The sequence below is a fragment of the Rhinopithecus roxellana genome, chromosome 8 (genome assembly GCF_007565055.1).
Source record: "Rhinopithecus roxellana isolate Shanxi Qingling chromosome 8, ASM756505v1, whole genome shotgun sequence".
NCBI classification, from domain to species: Eukaryota; Metazoa; Chordata; class Mammalia; order Primates; family Cercopithecidae; genus Rhinopithecus; species Rhinopithecus roxellana.
In genome coordinates this window covers 8,209,567-8,228,920 of record NC_044556.1, presented here as the reverse complement: position 1 = coordinate 8,228,920, position 19,354 = coordinate 8,209,567, and the positions used below count along the sequence as shown (strand labels likewise).

Sequence of the window (19,354 nt, the reverse complement as noted above, 5' to 3'; positions counted from 1 at the left end):
GGCTGAGGCAGGCGGACCACCAGGGGTCAGGAGTTCGAGACCAGTCTGGCCAACATGGCAAAACCCCATTTCTACTCAAAATACAAAATTTAGCCAGGCATGGTGGCATGTACCTGTAATCCCAGCTACTCAGGAGGCTGAGGTAGGAGAATTGCTTGAGCCCGGAAGGCAGAGGTTGCAGTGAGCTGAGATCGTACCACTGCACTCCAGCCTCGGCAACAAAAGTGAAACTCCATCTGAGAAAAAATATATCAGAATAATAATAATAATAATGTTTTAGAGGTGGGGATCTTGATATGTTGCCCAGGCTGGTCTCGAACTCCTGACCACAAGCGATCCTCCTGCCTCAGCCTCCCAAAGTGCTAGTATTACAGGCATGAGCTGCTGCGCTGGGCCCATTTCTCTCTTTAGTTTTGGTTTCCTTGTGTGTCTTGCTGTCTTTTTCTTGAGATATTTTCTGTTAGTGATATCCTTAGTCCACGACCCTGGAGGAGAAGGCCAGGGGGCCGCTGGCGAGTGAGGTGTGGCTGAGGCCAGGAGCTCAACATTTGCTCTTGCCTCCAGCCCTGACCTACTGAAGGACTTTGGCCACATTCCCAAGCAAGTCACCGTCTGCCTCCTTTTTGGGAGAAGGGGCGGGGGAACAGATGATCTCTGGGAGCTGTCCCAGCTCTAAGCTCATATGCTATATGTGTGTGTGTGACATCATCCCCGCCTGAACCAAGGGTTGCAAACGTGATTTATCTCCTTCGATGCTTTATATAACTCCGGGGTGAGTCCAGTCATCAGCTCCGCTCTAAGCTGTTGGCCCTGCATTCAAGTAACCAGAACCACCTGTGAGAGCTGCCACCAGCAGTGTCACTCAAAGCTTTCTTTCTTTCTTTTTTTTTTTAAATTCCGAAAGTCTAAATCTAATTACCAAGGGACCGTTTAAACATGGTTTTATTTGTAATTGTCGCAAAGTTAATATCATTAAAAGGAAACTCACTAAGGACAAATTCTGTGTGATTTCACTCCTAGGAGGTCCCTAGAGTCCTCAGATTCATAGAGACAAAAAGTAGAATGGGGAGTGTCAGGGACTGGGGAGGGGACGGGTTGGGGACAGAGTTTCAGTTTGGGAAGATGAGAAAGTTCCGGAGATGATGGTGGTGATGATTGCACAACACTGTGAATGCACTTAATACCACAGAACTGTGCACCTAAAATGGTTGAGATTTACCGGGCACAGTGGCTCACGCCTGTAGTCCCAGCACATTGGGAGGCCGAAGTGAGTGGATCACTTTGAGGCCAGGAGTTCGAGACCAACCTGGGCAACATGGTGAAATCCCGTCTCTACTAAAAATACAGAAATTAGTGGCCGGGCGCAGTGGCTCACGCCTATAATCCCAGCACTTTGGGAGGCCAAGGCGGGCGGATCACGAGGTCAGGAGATTGAGACCATCCTGGTTAACATGGTGAAACCTTGTCTCTACTAAAAATACAAAAAATTAGCCAGGTGTGGTGACGGGTGCCTGTAGTCCCAGCTACTCGGGAGGCTGAGGCGGGAGAATGGCGTGAACCCGGGAGGTGGAACTTGCAGTGAGGTGCGATCCCGCCATTGCACTCCAGCCTGGCAACAGAATGAGACTCCATCTTAAAAAACAAACAAACAAAGAAAAAGATTGAGATGGTAAATTGGTAAATTTTATGTGACATTTATTTTTCCACAATTTAATACACACACACACAAATAAGCTTACAAACCCTTCCTGTTAATATCACTAGTGTATGTGCTGTTATCGTAAAATAGACATCGCATACAATTTATTGTAACTGTGTTTAAGGGCACAGTTTCGCTGCATCAAGTGCGTTGCCGTGGTTGTGCAACCATCACCACCATCATCTCCAGAACTTTCTCAGCTTCCCAAACTGAAACTGTCCCCATGAAACACTCACTCCCCTTCTCCTTCCCCCAGCCCCAGCACCCACCATCCTCCTTTATGTCTTTATGAATCTGATGACGCTAGAGACTTCATTATGCTTAATTTTTCTTTTTTTCTTTTCTTTTTTTTTGAGACTGGGTTTCGCTCTGTCGCCCAGGCTGGAGTGCAGTGGCACAATCTTGGCCCACTGCAAGCTCCGCCTCCTGGGTTCACGCCATTCTCCCACCTCAGCCTCCCGAGTAGCTGGGCCCTACAGGCACCCGCCACCACGCCCGGCTAATTTTTTGTATTTTTTGGTAGAAACGAGGTTTCACCGTGTTAGCCAGGATGGTCTCGATCTCCTGACCTCGTGATTGCCTCGGCCTCCCAAAGTGCTGGGATTACAAGCGTGAGCCACCATGCCCGGCCCATTGTGCTTCATTTTTCTAATCTCAGAAAAACCACAGTGTACCAGGTTTCCTGCAGTGGATATTAGGAAGAGGTAGCAGGTGTCAGGAATGATATCTGTGCCTGAACAAATATCCTTTCCTCTCCAAATAATAATAATAATAATAATTATAATAATAATAATAATACCAGGAGCTTCCCTTATTCAGGCAGTTCTACATTTTTTTTTTTTTTTCCATCTGTATTGCTGTAACTAGCTCCCATCAGAGTTAACCCAGGCAGGTTATTCTATGTCTATTTATAAACATAAGAAGTATTTTCCAGTCTCTTGGAGGCTTTTAAAGCTGTATAAATACTTGGGTGTCCGAGTCGATACTCACCATTCACAGGAAGGTACTTGATACACGATTTAGAGCTTATTGTCTATCCTGGAGGCATTAAGGGGAGGAGAGAACGATGGAATTTCCTTTGCTCAGCAGTCACCAGGCACCAAGCAAGGTGGCAGCAGGGGAGGTGACTCTCCAGGGACTGTTGCAGATTTTGCTTGTAAAGAGCTGTGTCCGTCCATATTAGTGGCTGAACCAGAGGCGTAATTGTGCTTGCACCATGGGTCACAAGAACCCTGGAATTTGACTTCAGGGGTTAAGACATGACCAGCTGCGGTACTTAAGTATTGTAGGCTGGGTGCGGTGCCTCATGCCTGTAATCCCAGCACTTTGGGAGGCCGAGGCGGGCAGATTGTTTGAGCTCAGGAGTTTGAGATCAGCCTGGCAAACATGACAAAACTCCGTCTCTACCAGAAAGAAAAAAAATATATATATATATTGGCCAGGCATAGTGGCTCACGCCTGTAATCCCAGCACTTTGGGAGGCCAAGGCAGGTGGATCACCTGTGGTCAGGAGTTCGAGACCAGCCTGGCCAACATGGCGAAACACCATCTCTAATAAAAATACAAAAAAAAAATTAGCCAGGCGTGGTGGTGCATGCCTGTAATCCCAGTTACCCAGGAGAGCTGAGACAGGAGAATCGCGTGAACCCGGTAGGCAGAGGTTGCAGTGAGCCAAGATTGCACCACCGCACTACAGCCTGGGTGACAGAGCAAGATCCCATCTCAAAAAAAAGAAGAAGAGGAAAAAAGAGAGAAATAGTATTGTATTTTTAGGACTGCTACCTTTATAAGCTACTGGTGTTCTTCATTTATTAATTTTTAAATTCCCTTTCTGTGCGTATTTGACAGATTCCTTCCTCTGTCTCCTCTCATGCCTTTAGGTCAGGGTTTCTCTACCTTGTATTTTTGATATCTGGTGTTGGATCATTCTCTGGGGTGGGGCTGTCCTGGGCATTTCAGGGTACTGAGCAGCATCCCTGGTCTCCACCCATTCCATGCTCCAGGAGGATGCTGCAGCCAGGTCCTGACACCCAAAAATATCTCCAGATGTTGCCCAATGTCCCTAGTGGGAGAGAAAATCGCCCCCTGGGTGAGAACCATATACTGATCAAGTCAGTTTTCTGGACCCCTGAGAATTCCATGTGGAGGCCCAGTGTGGTGACTCGGGCCTGTAATCCCAGCACTTTGGGAGGCCGAGGCGGGCTGATCACATGAGGTCGGGAGTTCCAGAACAGCCTGGCCAATATGACGAAACCCTTCTCTACTAAAAATACAAAAAATTAGCCGGGTGTGATGGCACGCGCCTGTAGTCCCAGCTACTTGGGGGGCTGAGGCAGGAGAATGGCTTGAATCCAGGAGGTGGAGGCTGCACCGAGCCAAGATCGCACCACTGCACTCCAGTCTGGGTGACAGAGCAAGGCTGTCTCAAAGAAAAAAAAAAAAAAAGAATTGCATATGGAATTCTACTCTGCCCTCCCATCTTATTTGTGTGGTTGATGAATTGATTGATTGATTGATTCATTCATTCATTCATGCAGCTGTGACCTGGCTCCTTCTCCTTCTCCTTCTCCTTCTCCTTCTTCTCTTTCTTCTTCTTCAATGTGATTTCACTCTGTTGCCCAGGCTGGAGTGCAGTGACCCCATCTCAGCTCACTGCAGCCTCGACTTCCCAGGTTCAAGCAATCCTCCTACCTCAGCCTCCTGAGTAGCCGGAATTGCAGGCACACACCACCATGCCTGGCTAATTTTTGTATTTTTTGGTAGAGATGGGGTATCATGATGTTGGCCAACCTCATATTGAACTCCTGGGCTCAAGTGATCCCCCCGCCTCGGCCTCCCAAAGTGCTGGGATTATAGGAGTGAGCCACCACACCTGGCCAGACTTTTTTTTTAATATGCCAAGAAAATTCCTGTCCTGGGGCCTTTCCACTGGGTTTCTGCTATGTCTGAATTGCTTTACACCACAATATGTGGATGGTGCTTTCCTTTGCTGAATTCAGGATGTCTCAGCGGTGACTTTCTTTGAGATCCCTCCATGAAAATGGCACCCCCAGACACCCTCTGTCCTTTTACCCCAACATCTGACCCGTGACTGTGTATTTACTAGTTTATTGTAGATTGTAAAGACACAGGCATTGTCTGGTTACCTTATAATCTTCAGTCCTGTGATTATGGCGTCTGGCAGTCGTTGCTTTTTTTTTTTTTCTTTTTTGAGATGGAGTCTCTCTCGTCGCCTAGGCTGGAGTGCAGTGGCGCGATCTCGGCTCACTGCAAGCTCCGCCTCCAGGGTTCACGCCATTCTCCTGCCTCAGCCTCCCGAGTAGCTGGGACTACAGGCGCCCGCCACCACACCCAGCTAATTTTTTGTTTGTTTGTTTGTTTGTTTTAGTAGAGACAGGATTTCACCTGTTAGCCAGGATGGTCTCGATCTCCTGACCTTGTGATCCACCCCCGTGGGCCTCCCAAAGTGCTGGGATTATAGGCATGAGCCACCGCGCCCGGCCAGTTGTTGCTTTTTTTTGAGACAGAGTCTCGCTCTGTCACCCAGGCTGCCATGCAGTGGTGCGATCTTGGCTCACTGCAACCTCTGCCTCCCGGGTTCAAACGATTCTCCTGCTTCAGCCTCCTGAGTAGCTGGGATTATAGGCACCTGCCACCACACCCGGCTAACTTTTGTATTTTGAGTAGAGACAGGGTTTCGCCATGTTGGCTAGGATGGACCTCCTGACTTCAAGTGATCCGCCTGCCTCAGCCTCCCAAAGTGCTGGGATTACAGGAGTGAGCCACCGCGCCTGTCAGTTTCTATTAGGTTGGTGCAAAAGTAATTGTGGTTTTTTTGCCATTACCTTTAATGGCAAAAGCTGCAATTACTTATGCATTAACATAATAAAACATGTTGACATGCCCTTCTCAGATACTCTAGATACAGATATGTTATGTATTTATTTTTTTGAGATGGAGTCTGGTTCTGTCACCCAGGCTGGAGTGCAGTGGCGCCATCTCGGCTCACTGCAACCTCCACCTCCCAGGTTCAAGCGATTCTCCTGCCTTGTCCTCCTGAGTAGCTGGGATTACAGGCATGCACCACTACACCTGGCTAATTTTTGTATTTTTGGTAGAGACAGGGTTTTACCACATTGACCAGGCTGGTCTCGAACTCCTGACGTCAGGTGGTCTGCCTCCCTCGGCCTCCCAAAGTGCTGGGATTACAGGTGTGATCTGCCCGGCCTGTTATTGGTTATTTTACTTTATTTTTAGTAGAGACAGGGTTTCACCACATTGCCCAGGCTGGTCTTGAACTCCTGGGCTCAAGTGATCCTCACACCTCAGTCTCCAAAAGTGCCAGGATTACAAGTGTGAGCCACTGTGTTCGGCTATATTTTTAATCTTTGAGACTGGGTTCTACTCAGTCACCCAGGCTGAAGTGTAGGGGCGCAATCGCAGCTCACTGCAGCCTCGGCCTCCTGGGCTCAAGCAATCCTCTCACCTCAGCCGCCCAAGTTAGCTGGGACCACAGGCGTGAACCATAGTGTCTGGCTTTTTTCCAAAGCGGAACTTGAATCTAGGCTGTGTCTCAGCTCGGCCTCTCTGAGAAGGTGATCCCTCTTCACTGTATGTGTGTGTGTGTGGGGGTGTGGTGTGTTTGTGGTGTGTGGCCTGGGTGTTTGTCGTGTGTGTGAGATTTGTGTGGTGTGTGTGTGATTTGTGTGGTGTGTGTGTGTGGCATGGGTGTGTGGTGTGTGTGTGATTTGTGTGTGGTGTGTGTGTGATTTGTGTGGTGTATGTGGTGTGTGTAATTTGTGTGGTGTGTGTGGTGTGTGGTGTGGGTGTGTCGTGTGTGGTGTGAGATTTGTGTGGTGTGTGGCATGGGTGTGTGTCGTGTGTGGTGTGTGGTGTGGATGTGTGTCGTGTGGTGTGATTTGTGTGGTGTGTGTGTGATTTGTGTGGTGTGTGAGTGGTGTGTGTGGTGTGTGGTGTGTGTGTGGTGTGTGGTGTGTGTGTGGTGTGTGTGATGCATGTGTGGTGTGTGTAGTGTGTGTGGTGTGTGGTGTGTTGGTGCATGTGTGGTGTGTGTGTAGTGTGTGTGGTGTGTGGTGTGTGTGGTGTGTGTGGTGTATGTGTGGTGTGTGTGTGGTGTGTGTGGTGTGTGTGTGGTGTGTGTGTGGTGTGTGTGTGGTGGGTGTGTGTGGGGGGTGTGTGGTGTGTGGCATGTGGTGTGTGTGTGATGTGTGTGTGGTGTGGGTGTGTGGTGTGTGTGATGTGTGTGTGTGGTGGGTGTGTGTGGATGTGTGTGGTGTATGTGTGGTGTGTGTGGATGTGTGTGGTGTGTGGTGTGGTGTGTGGGGGGTGTGTGGTGTGTGATGCGTGTGTGGTGTGTGTGTAGTGTGTGGTGTGTGGTGTGTTGGTGCATGTGTGGTGGGTGTGTGTGGTGTGTGTGGTGTGTGTGTGGTGGGTGTGTGTGGTGTGTGTGGTGGGTGTGTGTGGTGGGTGTGTGTGGTGTATGTGGTGTGTGTGGATGTGTGTGGTGGGTTGTGTGGTGGATGTGTGTGGGATATGTGGTGTGTGGGTGTGTGTGGTGGGTGTGTGTGTATGTGTGTGGTGTGTGTATGTGGTGTGGTGGATGTGTGTGGGGTATGTGGTGTTTGGATGTGTGTGGTGTGTGTGGTTGTGTGTGGTGGGTGTGTGTGTGGTGTGTGTGTGGTGGGGTGTGTGTGTGGTGTGTATGTGTGGTGTGTGTGTGTGTGGGGTGTGTGGTGGGTGTGTGTGGGGTGTGTGGTGTGTGTGGTGTGTGTGTGTGGGGTGTGTGGGGTGTGTGTGAGGTGTGTGTGTGGGGTGTGTGTGTGTGGTGGGTATGTGTGGATGTGCGTGTGTGTGTGGTGTGTGGTGTGGATGTGGTGTATGTGTGGTGTGTGGGTGTGTGTGGTGGGTGGGGTGTGTGTGTGGGGTGTGTGTGTGTGGTGGGTATGTGTGGATGTGCGTGTATGTGTGTGGGGTGTGTGGTGTATGTGTGGTGTGTGTGGGATATGTGGTGTGTGGGTGTGTGTGGATGTGTGTGGTGTGTGTATGTGGTGTGGATGTGTGTGGGGTATGTGGTGTTTGGATGTGTGTGGTGTGTGTGGTTGTGTGTGGTGGGTGTGTGTGGTGTGTGTGTGTGGTGGGGTGTGTGTGTGGTGTGTGTATGTGTGGTTGTGTGTGTGTGGGGTGTGTGGGGGTGGGGGTGTGTGGTGTGTGTGTGGGGTGGGGTGTGGGGTGTGTGTGAGGTGTGTGTGTGGGGTGTGTGTGTGTGGTGGGTATGTGTGGATGTGCGTGTGTGTGTGGTGTGTGTGTGTGGGATGTGGTGTATGTGTGGTGTGTGGGGTGTGGTGTGTGTGGGGTGTGTGTGTGTGGTGGGTATGTGTGGATGTGGTGTGTGTGTGGGGTGTGTGGTTAGTGTGGGTGTGTGTGTGGGTGTGGTGTGGGTGTGTGTGTGGTGTGTGTGTGTGTGGTGGTGTGTGGGGGTGTGTGGGGGGTGTGTGTGGGGTGTGGTGTGTGTGTGGTGCGTGTGTGTGGATGTGTGTGCGTGTGTGTGTTGTGGTGTGTGTGTGGGGGGTGTGTGTGTGATGTGTGTGGGTGTGTGTGGTGTGTGTGTGGGGGTGTGTGGGGGTGTGTGGGGTGTGTGGATTTGTGTGGTGCGTGTGGTGGATGTGATTGCGTTTTGTGTGTGTGGTTTGTGTGTGTGGGGTGGTGTTGTGGATGTGTTGTGGGGTGTGTGTGGGGGGTGTGTGGGGGTGTGTGTGTGGGGTGTGTGGTGTGTGGTTGTGGTGCGTGTGTGTGGATATGTGTGCTGTGTGTGGTGTGTTGGGGGGTGTGTGTGTGGATGTGTGTGGGGTGTGTGGGGGGTGGGTGTGTGGGGGTGTGTGCGTGTGTGTGGTGGTGTGTGTGGGGTGTGTGTGGGCTGTGTGTGCGTGTGTGTGTGGGGTGTGTGTGTTGAGATGTGTGTGCGGTGTTGTGTGGGTGGTGTGTGTGGGCATTGTGTGGGGGTGTGTGGGGGTGTGTGTGGGTGTGGTGTGTGTGTGGTGCGTGTGCGTGTGTGTGTGGGGGGTGTGTGTGGGGGGTGTGTGGTGGATGTGTGTGGGGTGTGGATATGGTGTGTGGGTGTGTGTGTGTGTGTGGTGTGTGTGTGTGGTGTGTGTGAGTGTGTGTGTGTGTGGTGTGTGTGTGGGTGGGGGGTGTGTGTGTGGATGTGTGTGGGGTGTGTGTGGGGGGTGTGTGGGGGTGTGTGTGGGGTGTGTGGTGTGTGTGTGGGCGTGTGTGGATGTGTGTGCGTGTGTGGATGTGTGGGGTGTGTGGGGGTGTGTGGGGGTGTGTGTGTGTGGGGTGTGTGGTGTGTGTGTGGTGCGTGTGTGTGGATGTGTGCGTGTGTGTGTGTGGTGTGTGTGTGGATGTGTGTGCGTGTGTGTGTGGGGTGTGTGTGGATGTGTGTGGGGTGTGTGTGGGGGGTGTGTGGGGTGTGGTGTGGTGTGTGCGTGTGTGTGTGTGCGTGTGTGTGGATGTGTGTGCGTGTGTGTGTGTGCATGTGTGGGGATGTGTGCGTGTGTGTGTGCATGTGTGTGCGTGTGTGCGTGTGTGTGCATGTGTGTGTGGATGTGTGCGTGTGTGTGGGGATGTGTGTGCATGTGTGTGGGGGTGTGTGTGGGGTGTGTGGGGGTGTGTGGGGGGGTGTGTGTGGTGTGTGTGGATGTGTGTGCATGTGTGTGTGTGGTGTGTGTGTGGGGGGTGTGTGTGTGGATGTGTGTGGGGTGTGTGTGTGGGGGTGTGTGGGGGTGTGTGTGGGGGTGTGTGTGGGGTGTGTGGTTGTGTGGTGCGTGTGTGGATGTGTGTGTGTGCGCGTGTGCGTGCGTGTGTGTGCGTGTGTGTGCGCGTGTGTGCGCGTGTGTGTGCGTGTGTGTGCGCGCGTGTGTGTGTGCGTGTGTGTGTGGATGTGTGTGCGTGTGTGTGCGTGTGTGTGTGCGTGTGTGTGCGTGTGTGTGTGCGTGTGTGTGTGTGCGTGTGTGTGTGTGTGTGGATGTGTGTGCGTGTGTGTGTGCGTTCAGCCGCAGAGACGTGAGCCTTGCTTTTCTGTTTCTTTCTCCAGGGCTGAAGCTGCCCTCTAGGACCTGGTCTCCACCATTCGAGTCTGAAGATTCTCAGAAGCACAACCAGAGTGAATATGAGGATTCAGCCGGTGAATGTTGCTCGTGTCCAAAGACAGACTCTCAGATCCTGAAGGAGCTGGAGGAGTCCTCGTTTCGGAAGACGTTTGAGGATTACCTGCACAACGTGGTTTTCGTCCCCAGGTCAGGACTTGGCGCTGGGCTCTCTTAGTGGGTGCCAATTGGCTTGGTGCTGGTCATTGCTTAGCGACCCAGAGGTAGTGGGACCCAGAGACGGCAGAAGGGTGGGTGGAGTCTGAATGCAGCCCTGTCGTGGGTGGAGGAAGAGATCTTGGAATTTCGAAATTTCGAGCGGCATTTTATCAGGAAGAGCAAATAATCACACAAAAGGGGGAAAATGGACAAAACTCAGCATTTGCTTTTCTTACCTCTCCCAAGCTGGTCTCCATCTGAGTTCCAAAACAAACACCATTAGATGATTAAAGCTTTCCTCTCTCTTTCTCTTTTATTTTTATTTTTTTATTTTTTGTAACAGAGTCTCCCTCTGCCGTCCAGGCTGGAGTCCAGTGGTGCAATTTCGGCTGACCACAACCTCCCCTCCCTGGGTTCAAGTAATTCTTGTGCCTCAGCCTCCCAAATAGCTGGGACTACAGGCATGCACCACCACGCCCGGCTAATTTTTACATTTTTAGTAGAGACAGGGTTTCACCATGTTGGCCAGGCTGGTCTCGAACTCCTGACCTCAGGTGATCTGCCTGCCTCGGCCTCCCAGAGTGCTGGGATTATAGGTGTGAGCCACTGCGCCTGGCCATGATGATTGAGGCTTTAGCTGGGTGCAGTGGTGTAAGCCTGTGGTCCCACCTACTTGGGAAGCCGAGGTGGTAGGGTTGCTTGAGGCCAGCCTGGGCAACATAATGAGACCCCATCTCTACAAAAAGACAGTTTAAAAATTAGCCAGGCATGGTAATGCATGCCTGAACTCCTAGCCCATGGGGAGGCTGAGGAAGAAGGATCACAAGAGCCCAGGAGATCGAGGCTGCAATGAGCAGTGATGGCGCCACTGCACTCCAGCCTGGGTGACAGAGCGAGACCCTGTCTCTAAAAAAAAATTAAAAGGGCCGGGCGCGGTGGCTCAAGCCTGTAATCCCAGCACTTTGGGAGGCCGAGGCGGGCGGATCACAAGGTCAGGAGATCAAGACCACGGTGAAACCCCGTCTTTACTAAAAATACAAAAAACTAGCCGGGCGTGGTGGCGGGCGCCTGTAGTCCCAGCTACTCAGGAGGCTGAGGCAGGAGAATGGCATAAACCCGGGAGGCGAAGCTTGTAGTGAGCTGAGATCGCACCACTGCACTCCAGCCTGGGCAACAGAGTGAGACTCCGTCTCAAAAAAAAAAAAATTAAAAGTATCTGTTCAGATGTTTACCAATGTTATTCACCCGAGCAGACTTTTCTCCCAGAACCATCAATGCGTAAGAATTCTCTTTTTTTTCTTTTCTTTTTCTTCTTTATTTCTTGCATGTTCCCCTATGACCCCGAGTCCAAAAGAATGTTCAGTGGGACAGCCCAGGCATTGAAGTGGTTACTGTTTCACCTGTTAAAAACAAAATGTTGGCTGGGCGCAATGGCTCCCTCCTATAATCCCAGCACTTTGGGAGGCCAAAGTGCGAGAATCAGTTGAGGCCAGAGGTGGAGACCAGCCTGAGCAACAGAGTGAGACCCTATCTCTACTGAAAAAGGAAACAAAAATAGCCAGACATGGTGGTGCATGCCTTGTAGTCCCAGCTACTCTGGAAGCTGAGGCGGGAGCATTGCTTGAGTGCAGGAGTTGGAGGCTGCTGTGAGCTATGATGGCACCATTGCACTCCAGCCCAGGCAACAGAGCAAGATCCTGTCTCAAAAAGGAAAGAAAGAAAGAAAGAAAGAAAGAAAGAAAAGAAAGAAAGAAAGAAAGAAGGAAGGAAGGAAGGAAGGAAGGAAGGAAGGAAGGAAGGAAGGAAAGAGAGAGAGAAGAAAAAGGAAAGAAAGAGAGAGAGGAAGGGAGGGAGGGAGGGAAGAAGGAAGGAAAGAGAAAAAGAAAGAAAGAAAAAATGAAAAGAAAAAGGATGAAAGAAAAAGAGAAAGGAAAGAAGAAAAAGAAAGAGGAAGGAAAAGAAAAGAAGGAAGGAAGGGGAGAGAGGGAGAGAGAACAAAAGAAAGAGGAAAGGAGAAAGAAAGAGGAAAGAAAGCAGAAAGAGAGACAGAAGAAAGAAGGAAAAGGAAAAAAAAAAAAGAAAAAAATGCTGCCAGACTTGGAGAACTGACTGAGTCAGTTGTATCTACATGTAGTCACATTTGTCATCCCAGGGCCACCTCCGCAGGCCATCTCTGGGGAGAATTTTCTCTGATTTCTTCCCCGTCCCTTGCCGGGCTCCTGCACCTGCTGGCGAAGATGTAGCTCCCTCCCTCGAGCAAGTGATGGGAGCAAGTGGTCCAGGTTCAAAGCCAGGGTGCCCTTACTCGGACATAATGTGGCCTCCAAGTGTCAGAGCCCAGTGGTCTGTCTAATGAAGTTCCCTCTGTCCTCAAAGCAGTTGGTTTTATTTCCACAGAAAAACCTCTTCAGGCACTGGTGCCGAGGACCCTAGGTATGACTCACCTGTATGACCCCTGGTGCCTGCTCCGTGCAGGGCTGGTGGTGTACCAGGCAGATGCCTCGGAGAACGCAGGGGTTTCTGTGGCTTTTTGCATGCGGCGGGCTGCTGTGCTGGAGATGAATTGCTTCACAAATTCAGAAATCCAATGCCTTCACTCTGAAATGAAATCTGGGCATGAATGGTGGGGGGAAATCTTCACTAACACACTCTTGCTAAAACATAGAAGCACGTGAGTGCTTCCTGGGTACCTCCTCCCTGCCTTGTGTTTGCAGCCACTGTTGGCTCACTAAACATCTCTTTGCACCTCCGGCGTGCATTTGCAGAAGTGGGTGGGGGTCCCCGGAGTCTGAGCTCCCCGCGGCTGGGTGCCCCGACCCAACAACTCCTATACCATGAAGGAAGGGTGATCTGGAAACAGAATATTTTCATGAAAGGGTGACAGGATATGAACAAAAGAACACCGTGTCACTCACTGAATTCTACAGAGGAGCGTCAGGGACCTTCCTTCCTTCCTTCCTTCCTGTGCTTTCTTCCTTCATTCTCTTTCTGTTCTTCCTTTCATTCTTTCCTTTCTCTTTCCTTCCTTTTCCTTTCCTTCCTTTTCCTTTCCTTTCCTTTCTTTCTTTCCTTTCCTTCCTTTCCTTTCTTTCCTTCTCTTTCCTTTCTTCTTCTTTCTTCTCTTTCTTTCTTTCTTTCTTTCTTTCTTTCTTCTTTCTTTCATTGTCTATCTCTTTCCTTTCTTTCTTTATTTCTCTCTCTCTTTTTTTTTTTTTTTTTTTTTTGACACGTAGTTTCACTCTTGTTACCCAGTCTGGAGCGCAGTGGTGCAATCTTGGCTCACCTCAACCTCCACCTCCCAGATTCAAGAGATTCTCCTGCCTCAGCCTCCCAAGTAGCTGGGATTACAGGCATGTGCCACCACGCCCAGCTAATTTTTGTATTTTTAGTAGAGACGAGGTTTCTCCATGTTGGTCAGGCTGGTCTCAAATTCTCGCCCACCTTGGCCTCCCAAAGTGCTGGGATTACAGGCGTGAGCCACCGCACCGGGCCAGGGACGTTTCTTTTCAACTCGTGTCTTACGAGAATGAAGCAGTAGGGTCCTGGGAGAGGGGAAAACCTTGGAGAACTTGGGAGAAAGGCAAGGAGATGTTACCCGTTGTGGGCTTTTGGGAGGAACAGGAGGTGAGACTAGAGAGGCAAGTTGGGACCACTTGGAGGGATTTTCTTCCTTTAGCAGAGTGTTTATTTTTTTCCAGGCACCTGTGTGGCCTGATATGACCTCTAGTGGCCATTTGCAATACTATCTGTGGCCAAGAAGGGTCTAAAAATGTGTGGGCTTGGTCCAAAGTGGATCTTAATCTCAGTCCTGCTATTAATAATATTTGGGGGCCACAGCTGGACGTGGTAGCTCACGCCTGTAATCCCAACACTTTGGGAGGCCCAGGCGGGGCAATCACTTGAGGCCAGGAGTTCGAGACCAGCCTGACCAAGATGGTGAAACTCCATCACTCCAAGAAATATAAAAATTAGCTGGACGTGGTGACACACGCCTGTAATCCCAGCTATTTGGGAGGCCAAGGCAGGAGAATTGCTTGAACCCTGGAGGTGGAGGTGGCAGTGAGCCGAGATCTCGCCACTGCACTCCAGCCTGGGTGACAGAGCAAGACTCTGTCTCAAAAATAATAATAATAATAATAATAAATACATAATAGTAATTAATAATAATAAATCATATTTGGGGTCAGATTATTCTAGGGCATGGAAACTGTCCTGGGCAGTGTCCAGCAACACTAAGCAGCATCACTGGCTTCCACTCATCCGATACCAGTAGCATGTCTTTCCCCCAAAGTAGTAATAACCAAAAGTATCTTCAGACGTTGCTACATATCCCCCTGGGGGATGGGGACAGAAGGACCCTTGGTTGAGACCACGAGTTTAGTGTGGGATTGTTGGATAATGAAATGCTGCCTAGGGTGGGCACCGTGGCTCATGTCTGTAATCCCAGCACTTTGGGATGCCCAGGCAGGCGGATCACCTGAGGTCAGGAGTTCGAAACCAGCCTGGCCAACATGGCGAAACCCCATCTCTACTAAAAATACAAAACTTAGCGGGGCCATGGTGATACACGCCTGTAATCCCAGCTACTTGGGAGGCTGAGGCAGGAGAATCGCTTGAACCCAGAAATTGGAAGTTGCAGTGAGCCAAGATCACCTCACTGCACTCCAGCCTGGGCAACAAGTAAGACTCTGTCTCAAAAAAAAAAAAAAAAAAAATTCTACCTATGTAAGAAGTAGAACACTCGGTTGATGCTTTGTCTTTTGCCACTTCATGGTCTTTTTGGTTATAATCTTTTTGGTATATAAACCCATTTGGCCTATTTGATGAGCCCGTTTTACATCTCTGGTTATTCAGGTATCAATTTCTCAGTAGTTATTCCTGAAGCACCAGCGTCTTGGTTGTTTTCACAAGACCCATTGCATGTATAGAAATTATTTGAATCTTGCTCATATGGATATATCTTTGGCTTGATAAGTGCTGGAGCTGTTTTCTTTTCCATTCTAGAATGTTGTTGGTCTTTTAATACAAAAAGACCACAAAGAAAATCTTAACAAATGCCCCCAAAGTAGGATTTGTTTTCTGACCACACATTTTCTGATGACGTTGCAATAGAAACTAAAAGTTAATTTCAAAAGTTTAAACAGAAAACTTTGCTTCTTGGGGGTTAAAAGTTAAACACTTGCAGGCTGGGTGCAGTGGCTCACACCTGTAATCCCAGCACTTTGGGAGGCCAAGGCTCCTCAGGAAGTCAGGAGTTTGAGACCAGCCTGGCCAATATGGTGAAACCCCATCTCTACTCAAAATACCAAAATTAGCCAGATGTGGTAACGTGTGCCTGTGGTCCCAGCTAGTCGGGAGGTTGAGGCAGAAGAATCACTTGAACCCGGGAGGCAGAGGTTGCAGTGAGCCGAGATCAGGCCACTGCCCTCCAGCCTGGGCAACAGAGCGAGACTCCATCTGAAAAAAAAAAAAAAAAGTTAAAAAGTTAAACACTTACATATCTATTGGGTCAAAGCAGAAATGGAAACTTCCATTGAAGTCCTTTTGGAAAATAATGAAAATGTGAATATCACATACCTTCACTTGTAGAATATTGCCAAAGCTTGGCTGTGATATTAGTTAGCGGACTTAAATGGATTGATACATTAAGAAATAAACTTTAAACTATAAAATATAAATGTATTAGACAGGAAGGGAAAAGCAATAACAGCTAAGTCTATGGTAAACATAATCAAAGGGAAAACACAAACCAGAAGGAAAGAAGATGATATAAAACTAGTGTCTGAAGAAAATTTTAATGTGTTAAAGTTCTTTGGACAACTGTGCACTTGGCTCAGTTTGAAAGTTTCAGCACGGTGGGAAAATTTAACTTGTCTAAATGGATTCAAAAAGAAGCAGAAAAATTAAGTGGTTATGAACCTTGGAAAAAGATATGTGTCAATTAATTTCCTCAAAAAAGTCCCTTTGCCCGGAGAGTTTTATAGACACGTTCTTTCAAGTTCTGAAAGAGCATCTATTTCCTATAATATAAAAACTATTTTAGGGCATAGAAATCTATAAAAATTATCCCAGTTCATATTATGAAATGAACATAACACCCTTAAAGAACTTGACAAAGAGGCCCGGCATGGTGGCTCATGCCTGTAATCCCAGTACTTTGGGAGGCCAAGGTGGGCGGATCACAAGGTCAAGACATTGAGACTATCCTGGCCAACATGGTGAAACCCTATCTCTACTAACAATACAAACATTAGCCAGACATGGTGGCACATGCCTGTAATCCCAGCTACTTGGGAGGCTGAGGCAGGAGAATCGCTTGAACCCGGGAGGCGGAGGTTGCAGTGAGCTGAGATCACCCATTGTACACTCCAGCCTGGCAACAGAGTGAGACTCCCATCTCAAAAAAAAAAGAAACTTGACAAAGATACTGCACTGAACAAAAGCCACAGGCCAAGCTAATATGTGACATTAGATTCAAATGTCCCAAATAAAACACTGCACTGGCAATATTGTTTATCTCCAAAATGCAAGGATGGTTTAAGATCAGAATATTTGATAACATCATCTATTTCATCAAGAGGTGCAATAAGGAAGATCATATCTATTTCAATAACCTTAATTTAAAATTCCTAACTTAGAGAAAGGGGAGGGAAAAAAAGAGGCCTCTCATAAAACTAGTAATAGAATATTTCTTCTACAAGATAAATGTTACCTAGGTTAAACCAACAGCCAAGCTAACGTCATTCTTAAAATTATTCTTAGTGTACTTAGGAACAAAACAAGGAAACCCCATCTCATCATTGCTAATTAACATTTCTCTGGGCATCCAGCCAATGTAATAAGACAAGAAACAGAAATTAGAGTTGTAAAGAATGGAATGTGGGAAATAAAGTCATTGCTATTTGCAGAGTGTCTAGCTCAAGGGTAGGCAAACTGTGGCCCATGGGCTAGCTGCCTGTTTTTGTAAATGAACTCTTATTGGAATGCAACCCCACCCACTTGTTTACACATCATCTAGGGCTGCTTTAAGCTACAATGACAGAGTAGTTGTGACAGAGGTCATTTGGCTTGCAAAACCCAGAATATTTATTATCTAGCCCTTTACAGGAAAATTTTGCTGACCCCTCTTCTAGTGTGTCATTGAAAACCCAAGAAAGTCAATTATGAAACTTTTAAAATGAGTTAGAGTTTGGGAAAGTAGGTACAATAGAAATAAGTAAAAAAGACTGTAGGTATACAAGCAATAATTAGAATATAAAATAAGGAAAAAGATCCCTTTCCAAATTGCCATAAAACCTTAGCACAACTCCTAATAACCCCATCCAGAATGATTTGTAAGGGAACAAATTTTAAAATGTCACTGATATATTAAATTGTATAAATAAACATGAAAGCCTGTATCAAACCATTTAAAGAAAGCTTACTGGCAAATGGAAAAGAGTAAGTTGTGTAGCATGATACGTAAAAGGTTAATATCCTTAACGAATAAACAACACAGGAGTAAGGAAAGCACAAGAAATTCATGGAAAACCAAAGGACAAGGAGGGACAATTCTTTGGAAAATCACAGAGAACCAATAAAGGAAAAATGAAGTCACAATAATACAAAGATCCGCAAATAACATAGTCGAGTGATAGCATATTTTTAATCTCTTGGGTTAAAAATCTAGACAAACTAAACAAACAGAGAAAGAAAAAAAAAAACAACAACTGTTAAGGCTTAGGGTTGCTGAGGTTGTCCTGGAATGCAGTCTCATGGCCTGCTGGTGGAACCACAAGTCAATATAGAGTTTCTGGACAACCATTTAGCTGTAGATATTAAGAAGCTTAAAGAGTTTCTTATCTCCCTGTACCTAGTGATATTTTCCTCTAGGAATCTACTTTGGGGAAGTAGTAAGACAATCAGATAATGATCAAAGGAATATTTATAACAGCAAAAAAAAAAAAAAAAAAAAGGGAGCTGGGCGTGGTGGCTCACGCCTGTAATCCTGGCGCTTTGGGAGGCTGAGGTGGGTGGATCACCTGAGGTCAGGAGTTCCAGACCAGCCTGGCCAACATGATGAAACTCCGTCTCTACTGAAAATACAAAAATTAACTGGGTATGATGGCAGATGCCTGCAATCCCAGCTACTCAGGAGGCTGAGGCAGGAGAATCGCTTGAACCCGGGAGGTGGAGGTTGCAGTGAGCCGAGATTGCACCACTGCACTCCAGCCTGGGTGACATGAGTGAGACTCTGTCTCAAAATAAATAAAATAAGGACGATGGTTAAGTGAATGACGACTCAGGTAGTAAATGGAATATTTTACAGTCATTCATCATTTACCAAGTTTTCTGCAGGGAGCACATGCTACTTCTGTAGGTGATGGGGGAAAACCCTAACATTAAAAAGGAAAAAATCCCCCAATTCTCTCCTAGTTAAGATGTTATGTTGAAAGGAAAATATTTAATAAATGCTTCCAATGTAACAAGTAAACAAAGTTTACTTATAAAACAGGCTTGATGCTCATCATGTTCACACATAATTTTCTTTCTTTTTTTTTTTTTTTTTTTTTGAGACGGGGTCCCGCTCTGTCGCCCAGGCTGGAGTGCAGTGGCTGGATCTCAGCTCACTGCAAGCTCCGCCTCCCGGGTTTACGCCATTCTCCTGCCTCAGCCTCCCGAGCAGCTGGGATCACAGGCGTCCGCCACCTCGCCCGGCTAGTTTTTTGTATTTTTTAGTAGAGACGGGGTTTCACCGTGTTAGCCAGGATGGTCTCGATCTCCTGACCTCGTGATCCGCCCGTCTCGGCCTCCCAAAGTGCTGGGATTACAGGCTTGAGCCACCGCGCCCGGCCCACACATAATATTTACAGGGAAAAAATTGCCCAAAGGAAGCACTGGGCTGTGGATTTATAAGTGATTTACATTTTCTTTTTTTCTTTTTCTTTTTCTTTTTTTTTTTTTTGAGGCAGAGTCTCGCTCTGTCGCCCAGGCTGGAGTGCAGTGGCGCAATCTCGGCTCACTGCAACCTCTGCCTCCTGGGTTCAAGCGACTCTCTTGCCTCAGCCTCCTGAGTAGCTGGGATTACAGCTGTACACCACCAGGCTCAGCTAATTTTTGTATTTTCAGTAGAGACAGGGTTTCCCTATGTTGGCCAGGCTGGTCTCGAACTCCTGACCTCAGGTTATCTGCCCGCCTGGCCTCCCAAAGTACTGGAATTACAGGCGTGAGCCCCCTCGCCCAGCCTACATTTTCTCCTTTATCCTTTTTTCTTTGTATTTTAAAATTTGCTAGCTATCAACATTTGTTGTTTGATGTATCTTTTCAAGGGATGGGGAGAAGTGTGCTGATT

General features: G+C 48.0%; 1 protein-coding gene across 4 annotated transcripts in view; it reads left to right on the top strand.

Moving 5' to 3' along the window:
* INSR (insulin receptor) overlaps nucleotides 1-19,354 on the top strand; it is a 189,748-nt gene that overhangs the window by 137,701 nt on the left and 32,693 nt on the right. For 2 of the 4 annotated variants that reach the window (XM_030936303.1, XM_030936302.1), the window contains exons 10-11: nucleotides 9,813-10,014; nucleotides 12,421-12,456. In XM_030936303.1, coding sequence (XP_030792163.1) covers nucleotides 9,813-10,014; nucleotides 12,421-12,456 — 238 coding nt within the window. The remainder of the gene's footprint in view (nucleotides 1-9,812; nucleotides 10,015-12,420; nucleotides 12,457-19,354) is intronic. The other 2 variants (XM_030936305.1, XM_030936304.1) reach the window with 1 other exon arrangement.